The sequence below is a fragment of the Macrobrachium rosenbergii genome, chromosome 30 (assembly GCF_040412425.1).
Source record: "Macrobrachium rosenbergii isolate ZJJX-2024 chromosome 30, ASM4041242v1, whole genome shotgun sequence".
Taxonomy (NCBI): domain Eukaryota; kingdom Metazoa; phylum Arthropoda; class Malacostraca; order Decapoda; family Palaemonidae; genus Macrobrachium; species Macrobrachium rosenbergii.
The window spans coordinates 17,677,735-17,687,788 of record NC_089770.1 but is presented as its reverse complement, the minus strand read 5'-3'; the positions used below and the strand labels follow the sequence as shown (position 1 = coordinate 17,687,788).

Genomic DNA, 10,054 nt, shown 5'->3' with positions numbered 1-10,054 from the left:
ATCATAATCCCATCTGATGCATAACACAGACAGGTAGACAGGGCTCTCATCCTTGTTTGGGAATGTCTGGAGAATGCAGTTACTGCTGTCATAAAGTAGTGGGTTTGTCTTATAACAATTACCAGTGTTACACATACAGATCTGTTAATATTTAATGAGATGTATTGAATCACAAGCTTTTTACTGGTAAATTTAAAGCAATTAATGTTATGTAAATTAAACCTTAACTGCTCAAACTGTACATAACTGCCTCCAAGATCGTAAAGATAATGATCTTGTGAATGGTCATAATGTATAAATACCCTGATCCTATAGTTGTACAGTATTTATAGAACCAAATGTACCATCCATGGTTAAAGGAGTTCATCTAAACTTAAATCACCTGTAGAAAACTTGAAATATCTCCTACTACTCCTTACCTCTTTTTGTCACTATCAGACTCTGTGTAAAAGTAAAAGTGTCTAAACTTGGGCTCTGGAGGCAGGAGTTCAAAGGCGTGTTTCTTCCCACCAATGCTAGTGCTCTGGACCCTGTACCCATGGAGGTGAACCACACCTATAAAATGGAAAATATCAAAATTTGCTGACCTGTAACGTCACACAAAAGTAAAAGTACTGTATCCTAATAATATGATGAATCAATAGCGTTCCAAATTATCTATTCTGTAAGACACTGAACCTGGAAACAAACAGTTTAGGATGGGTAATCAAGATGAAGGAAATGAGGTATTAATGCTTCAGTGAAGTATAGTGCACATAAGGAAAACTTTATGTATAAAAAGATGACCCCCTCATTTAATTGTAAGTCATGATGACATTACTTAACACTTCTCTCTCTTATCAGATCACTCATAGATCTAAGATGTGTCAAACACTGAATGAAGGACTGGATACTGAATTGCACAGTACACTAGCCTTCAAAAAGTGCTATAGGACTGGGTGAAATGTTGGGAGTGTAATATGCACTATAGCATCAACTATTTACGTTGTAACTAAGCAATAAAATTCTTTTAATAAAAAGTTTAGTTTCTTTTTCAAACTTAAGATCATAATTCATTATGATAATTACTTTCAACTTAATACTGTACAGTATTTTCTAGTGGTATGGAACTCTATTCATGTTTTCATCATCTTACTTTGCTCCATGTGCATTAACACCTCTCTTACTATATTAATCATAGCCTTAATGATGTCAAACACTGAAAAATTTGGTATTGGACATAACACAACCACTGCATCTGTCTAACCTTGCAAAGTAAACGGCCTATCCTGTTTCCTATCAATCATTCCAAGGTTACAAAATCCATACAGAGAAGAAAGAACAATACAGCACTATCACTGTAGTGCAAATAAAATTCAGTAAATAATTATCCATACAGTAATCTAGCAAGAAAAAGGTCATTTATGATAGTGTTAAGATAACTTCTCAGTTAATTGCAAAAAATAATAATGTTTTTAAAATCAATTTCATGGAATGATCAACGTATAAGCAAAACAAACTGTATACACTACTAAAGGCTGAATTTACAAAGTACTGATGCCTATCATTAGTGCTTTAAAAGAAAAAGCAGATTAAGCATCATAAACAAAATTTTTACTTGAAATATTCTTACAGAAAAATGCAGTGAGAGAAATCTACCAAACTGGGACAACTGTCACATTCAACTAACTGTGGCTGGTTATGCAGTTACTAATGCATTTTGAACCCAGTCTATATAATTTAAACCATAAATCAATTTTAAATGGAAAGAAAAACGTACAGTTGCAGGATTGTATGTACCAACAGTCAACCCCTAGTCTATGCTACCATACTTATAGTAATCTGTACTCTGATACTGTACCTGTACAGAATGTTGACAGATTTGTATGTAAAAAGCAATGTAACCAGAAAGATGAGACTAAGGCCATTTTAGCATGTCTTTGCCTCCTAAATTTCTCAGCCAAAAGATGAGAGGTACAGTCATGATAGAGGTATAGTGTAGTCATTTTAGCATGTCTTGGCCTCCTAAATTTCTCAGCCAATCTGCATTAACCTTTCAACTTTTCATATACGCTAAGGTACTTTGGTCACTTGGTGTACTAAATTGAGTAGCCCAATCATGAGTACTTGTTTATAGCATGTAAAGCACTGGTCAAGAGTTATTGCATAGGAGTTGCTCAGGTCAAAACAGTTACAACACAAATGACTAAACTGTTACTGTAGTGTCTTCCAATTTTGACAAGGGCTGAATATTGCTGTAATACATATTAGATAGTGAGTGTTCACAGAATAGAGAAATTATCATATACAAAATAATTTTATTCTTTTATGGAGATAAGGATAATTTTATGTCTTGGGCAAGGATAATTTTATGTCTTGGGCAAATGACAACCCTCCAAACCCATGAGAAGAAAATATTGCTCTATGCCTTGGTACTGTTACCTTCACAAAGAAAAGCACACCAATTAATGGGTAAACAAGAATTCACGTCCCTAAATTAGTACATGATTAATCAACTGGACTGGACATATTAACATTTAAAGTTCCTAATAATCCTGAATAAGCTTACCTATGGCTTGTGTTGCATCAGTGTCATGATAGAGGTATAGACAAGCATCTTTCAGGACACAGTATCTCCTCTTCCATTGGTGCCATCTAGCACCTAGTTTATGAAGGAACCCAAAACAGTCTGGTGCTACTATGGAGGCAGGAGCCTGCTGAACTCTCTTAGCTGATGTCTCCATTAGTTCATCTCTCTGTCAACACAAAATGGTTAGTGAAAACAAATAAAGTAAAATATGAAATAAAAGTTCATTCTTAGGTACCATTTGATTCTTACACTTTAATCTACATTTTGACAAGTAACTTTAGTCTGTTGTTATGTATTACTTATGCTTATTATTATGGTAAAATTCTAGCTACACATTTGGCAACTGATCCTTGGAAAACCTGACATACTGTAACAAGCAGAGCTGATCCTGTAGTGAACAACTATATTTTCCTGTTGACTTCAGCACTTCCTTCAATAATTCTACTTTCTTAGCAAGTGGCAATATTTTATTATGGCCCATTTCCATTTCCCAGTATTACTTTTACCACTTCTGGAAGACATGTTGGAATAAAAAACACAATTGTTCAATTTATAGTGACAAGGTTTGAAGATTCCAAACTTGCACTCGGCATGGATGTCAATAGCATTACTGGGCCCTAACATACCATACACTAATTTACAAGACTAGCTTTACTGTAATCACTTAATCAGAGAGGACATGAGCTAGCAACTGTGCTTCGTTAAAGTGTTAGCTTAATTTTATCTACTGGCTCATCTAGCACTTTGATGTTGGAAACCAGAGGCATAACCCCACGGGGGTTGCTGCTACTAGTTTCCACATTTCAAAGGCCAAACATAGAACTGAATGGAGCAGAGCAATCAATAATTTCGTGACCTCACAGGTCCCAGAGCTTGGCCTTTGGCCAAAATTCTATATTCTATTCTATAATTTTCTCTGAGTAATGGGACTACAGCAGCACCTCAATTTAAAATTATGCTTTGGGGGTCTGGCTTTCTGATAAGTGACGAAGTCTGTTATATAACAAAGACCCTATTTTACAGCCAGCAGAGTATTTTCTAGATACCTTCCAGCTAACAGCAATTCCACATAGTAGTTCCTAATCTAAAATAAGCTGTACTTACCACGTAATATTTAATTCAAGTGCTTTACTTGAATATATAAAATCTAAAATGGCAACATAACAAATTATGATAAAGTAGTTAAGGTGTTACTTATTAGATCAACCAAATAACTGGATTCAATTAAGATCTGATGCTTAACAAACAGGCCTACAACAAAGTTCATAGAACACTACCAGCTAGAAAGCCAGACAGTAAACCATCAATGATAACTGCTACATTTCACTCAAAAAAACAATATTAATGGAGTCAAAAGATGCTAAAATAATTTGGATAAGTCCATTATAAAATAATACAAACTTTTATCCTTTTTAGTTGTCGATATAAGTGGATTACAAAGCAAAAGTTCTTTAAGTACTATCTTGACAGTCACTTAATATAAGCTATGGTACTAACCTGCGCTGCCCTGGCTGCTGCTTCTGTTATGACCTGACCCCATCTGTTTCTAGCATCTTCTGTGTGTGCTGCGAGGTGTAATGTCATACCACCAAACTTGGCCACTGTGAAGGAATATGGTTTGCCTCCATCTGCCAAGGCATGAACACTGTAGTCTAGTAGGTGAACTGCTCCGAGTGGATGCTGTTCCTGTTTGAAGGTCAAGTTAGGTTAATGACAAGATCTATCTACTGAAAAGGGGAAGAACTAAATTTCGTACAAGATCAGAGCATTGTGCTGGACTGTATTTGCACTACTAGCGGTTTTAACTTGCACAGTTTCAGCTATGAAAAAACTAATTATGCAAAATATGACAAATATCCTGTATAGTAAGTGCTTTGCATTGCTAAAGAAACCATCAAAATGGCTTATATTCCAGACAGTTATGCACTGAAAAAGATCAGAAGATAATTTTTACACTTCTGAATTTATGTATATACAGTATGGGTACAAAGGCAGCATGTGGCCGAAGAGGCTTAAGTTACTGCATGTTGAAGAATATCAAAAGATATCCCAGTATACATAAGACCGAACCTTCAGATGAAAAGCAGCAGGATTATACTGATAATAAATTACCTCTAATATCAGGGAAGGTTAGCTTGTTAGGTTGGGAAGGCATTTGTGAATACTGTAAACATTGACCTACAAAAACCCTTTACCATCTTTGTCCTGTGGACTGACCAGCGATTATAAATGCAGTCAATTTGCTATTGACCTGCCTTATTATGAACTAGGTGGTTAGGTTTTTATAAACACACTATATATTGAGAGTACTTAAAAAATGGTTGGCAATAAATGGCCCAATCAAAAGAAACACTAGTGGGCTGAAGGTGCATAGCCTAGTCAACTAAATGTTTTTTACTTTAATGTTAGTTATTGCAAGTTTAAAAACGTCTTTATATAATTCAGTTGTGTAATCTTTACTTCAAGAATATACCTTACAGGATACTGCAGGCTTTTGTACAATGTTTACAAACCTCTTACAATACCTTAGTCAACTTGAGGTGATTAACTTCATCTACTGTAATGTACTTTTTCATTTTGTGGGGCTTATTAAAAATAGGTCTTTAGAAGTGTGTCAGTCTAAAACAATACATTTTAGGAAGTTCCTTCAATATACAATTATATTCCTTCATTATACCATTTTTTAAAATAAAAGAGGCCCTCCTTCTTCACAAAATAATTGGGATGATGAAAATATAAATTGGTTAAACTCCAAATATGGTACACTGTATTCTAATGTCACTTCCTTGTATGTCTTTCTAGCCAAAGCCAGTTAGTTTACTAACAGTTAATGGGGAGTTCTCATCAAGTTCTATTTAAATATCACCAAAGCACAGCCTACAATATAAACGATTGCATGCATTTTCCAGGATGGTAGGCCTATACCAATTGTCACATTGATTGTTGGGCAATACAAATTGTTTTACTGATTGTTGGGAGAAGGAATGACACTCATCCAGGTAAAGCTGGGTCAATTTGGCATTTCATGGGTTAGACCAAAGCAAAAAACAAAGGATCACAAATAAGGTTACCCAGCAATGCTTCTGCAGTTACTGCACATTATTACAAACCATTTCTGACTTGTAGTAGTACAAGCAGTGATCCCTTTTTAGAGCAAACCATCGTCTATGCCACGTTCTGGAAATGGTCGAGGAACCAGGTGTGTGATGGGCACCTCCAAGTTTGTACAGGTACCCAGCGCATAGAGGCGTCGGGTCTTGGGTTACCAATGGCGTCAATACATCGCAGGTTCTGGCTACTTCTAGCCGCAGTGTGTCACAGCCTGGGGATGAAATTATTAGCTGTGAAAAGAACTCAAACACATAGTATACAATTTAGCTCACCATAATACGTAATTCAAATGATATTACAGTATATAAAAAGTACTGGCATGCATAAGTGAAAGTGGTGGTCTATACCTACAGTAAATGAAATAAAACTAAAGTTCATTTGGTTCATTATGAATAACCTTATCCTATACAATAACAAATGTACTTGCACAGCAGTTAAAGGCAAACATAATATTGCTTGGCTAAGCAAACAAGTTTAGGAAGGCATACAAAGGCAGAAGAGGTATGTGGTGTGGTACAGTAAAAAAAAAATATATATATATATATATATATATATATATATATATATATATATTATATATATACAAAGAGAGTGAGAGAGAGAGTAAGGATATATATATATATATATATATATATATATATATATATATATATATATATATATATATATATATATATATATATATATATATATATATATATATATATACATACAGGTGCAGCATAAGTAACGCCCTTTGTTTAGGTGTAAACAAAATTAAAGCCTTTTTGATTATCCTTTATTTTTTCGAACATGAATGTATTGCCACAGGTTAATAGATTAATGTAATATATTAACAAAATTAGTATAATGCTTATTCGGTTTAATAATGTGACATAAGTAACGCCCTTTTTAATTTTAATCTTATAATGTATATTTTCTTTATTATTTTCTTTAATTAATTTGCTAAATCTTAATTTTTTCAGATATTTTATACAACCATGAGATTAACAAAGGAACAGAGAATAAAAGCAATTCAATTGTACTATCAAAACAATAAAAATGGTGCTGAAACCGCAAAATTGTTATCAGCTGAATTTAACATCCCAAGGGTGCAAAGCCGAAATATCATTTGTATTGAACATTATTAAACCGAATAAGCATTATATTAATTTTGTTAATACAGTATATTATATTAATCTATTAACCTGTGGCAATCCATTCATGTTCAAAAAAAATAAAGGATAATCAAAAAGGCTTTAACTTTGTTCCACTTAAACAAAGGGCGTTACTTATGCCGCACCCTGTATATATATATATATATATATATATATGAAAGAGACAGAGAGAAATAAATCAGAGGAACTAGACTAGATCATTAATGCATTAACTAATGCTTGTTAGCGGATATTTTCGGCTCATGTAGCCAAACAGCTTTTTTTTCTTCATGGCCTTACATTCTTTTCTTCTGTGGCAGGTCGTCAATTAGGCATTTTCTTTGCAGCCAAAAGCTTCGCAAAGCTTGTCTTAAATGACTTACTGGCAAATAAATTTTTCGTTTAACAAGAACTTTGGTGTGTCTGTTCCTGAATTCTTGTTGTTATCAGAACAAACTATGGCTATATCACTTTTTGCTCAAAATATACTTATACTCTTCTTATCGCTACTGTTTCAATATTAGATTTATTGAAATTTTAAGAAAACTGTTAGGTTTGAAATTTTAATAAAACTCAAGTATATATATCTTTATTTTCAAAATTCTATGAATATTTCATAGTTATTAAGTCTTAGTGTCGTGGCCTTTTGTAACTCACTGCTGTTCATATCTGATTTCTAACATCGGTTCCAATATAGGTAATATTCATTTGGACATTTTTTTTTTTTTGTTTATGATCGACAAGAAGAAAGAAGTAAGATTCCAAAAGATGTTACCTTCCTTTCTAAGCAGAGATTTTTTGAATGACGTTGCTAGTCCATCCAGACCAAATGTTGATCATCATATCACCACTACAGTAAACATTCAATGGTGGTCACCTAGCTAAATATTGACCAAAGCCGAAGTTGCTTTTTTTTAAAAGGTGACACAAGTATCGTGGATTATATTATTCAAACTCAATTTGGTGTAAAATTAAGTTCCTTGACAAGTGAAACATTTAATTTTGAATCTCCAAGTGAAACCAAAGAGGAAGTGTTGGAAGGTTGCTTATGCTGTGGATGAAGTTAAACACGTCCGTTATCATAAGACTCAAATCTTCAGGAGAGATTCGACAGTTTGGTCCTAATAACAACTTATGCACGCTTATATAATATATATATACATATATATATATTTATATATATATATATATGTATATATATATATATATATATATATATATATATATATATATATATATATATATATATATATATATATATATATATATATATATATATTATATATATATATATATATATATATATATATATATATATATATATATATATATATATATATATATATATATATATATATATATATATATATATATATAATATATATATATATATATATATATATATATATATATATATATATATATATATATTATATACACACACATATATATATATATATATATATATATATATATATATATAATATAGCTAAAGAAAAGAAACATCTACATTATATTTCATGAATAAACATCCAAAGTCGTGGCAGGTGTTTCACTTCCTCCTGTGCCATTTATTGAGTAATCGTCAATCTCATACTCCATATAAAAAAAGAAAACCTGCAAAATAATACTATGAGCAGTTTGTGCAATAGGCAATCAACCACAATAAGGTTGGAATGCAAAACAACTAAAGCTTCCTTATTCTAAGTTATGAGACATTGCTTTTTAGTGAACAGTTTTCGACTCCAATAACCAAATGGAGTTTTTAATGGTCTCGAATTCCTTCTCTCAGTAGCAAGAAGTCAACAGACTATCTCTTTGAAGATACTAGAAGCCTCATAAAAATGCCTCAAAGGTTTAAAATGCCTCAAATATATTTATATATATATATATATATATATATATATATATATATATATATATAAATATTATATATATATATATATATATATATATAAATATTATATATATATATATATTATATATATATATATATATATATATATATATATATATATATATATATATATATATATATGTATGTGTGTGTGTGTATCATACACGCAAGTGCGTTTGTGTTCGTCTGTAAATTACCTATATGCCTTTTTCCCTTTGAGTTGGTGGTTCTAGAATGTTATCTGAGATTTAGCTGACCTTATGCCAGCACGAGTTCTTGCTCACAGAACACCCCCATAAAACGGTTCCAGAATGTCTTTCAATGTTCCACTTCTCTCGAAACTTAAGTAGACCCACTTCAGTCGACTAAGTGCCAGTTACATAATTCACTGCATAGATTAACAGAGGTGCAACAGACTTCAGGAATCGAGCCTCATTCATTAAAATATAACCTCAGAAATCATACCTAAGAGAACGATCCAGAATAAGAAAAAAATGAAAATCTCTTGTCTGACAACAGCCTAGGGCAAAATAAGCAGCACACACATTCAAGTAGTCGCAAGTCATATATGGTTTAGGAAAGGCTTGGAAAGGCTTTCAGACTTAGCCAAATGCAGTCAAAGCACCTGAAGGCTCCCTCCTGTGAACCGAATATTCGGGGAAATTCAGAAGAGATTCCCTCACTTAGAAAACGAATCTATTTTGAAAAGACCGAGGATAATGGCTGGCAAAGGCAGCAGCTGCTTCTGAAAACGTGTGAGAAATTTTGGATTCTAATGAATTCTGAAAATAGTGGGAGAAACTTTTTTAGCTAAATAAAAATATTAATATATATTTATTCTGTAAGTGTTTACGAAAATGTGTTTGTGAAGGTGCATATAAGGATAATACACACAAAAAAATTAAACTGAGCTACTAAAAGATCTTTTCATGCTGTTTTCAATGCAGGATGATCTAATGGTAACTTTGAAACTACAAGCTTCAAAATTTATTGCTATTATTCTATCAGTAATACCTTTCCTGATATGAATAAAATGCTTGTATAACTATTATCCGCCTTTTTATCATTATTCATATCGTTCACCCATTCATATGGATAAGAAAAGCCCATGTCTACCTTTTACTGGCAAGCTAGCTTCCTTAGAATATAATACCTGTGCAAGTAATTCAAAATCGCGAGACGACAAAATTAAAACTGAATAAAGAAAAATATAAATAACAACATAAATGTATAAATGGCAGACAGACAAATATATATATATATATATATATATATATATATATATATATATATATATATATATATATATATATATATATATATATATATATATATAAATAT

The 10,054-nt window shown here is 32.1% G+C and overlaps 1 protein-coding gene across 1 annotated transcript in view; it reads right to left on the bottom strand.

Annotated features, from left to right (window-relative positions):
• Positions 1-415: 415 nt before the first annotated feature.
• Positions 416-10,054, bottom strand: part of LOC136854827 (microtubule-associated protein futsch-like) — a 130,414-nt gene continuing 120,775 nt past the window's right edge. The window contains exons 14-17 of the mRNA XM_067131365.1: positions 5,680-5,891; positions 4,067-4,255; positions 2,549-2,735; positions 416-555 (exon numbers count right to left, since the gene is read on the bottom strand). Of these exons, the coding sequence (XP_066987466.1) occupies positions 416-555; positions 2,549-2,735; positions 4,067-4,255; positions 5,680-5,891 (728 nt within the window). The remainder of the gene's footprint in view (positions 556-2,548; positions 2,736-4,066; positions 4,256-5,679; positions 5,892-10,054) is intronic.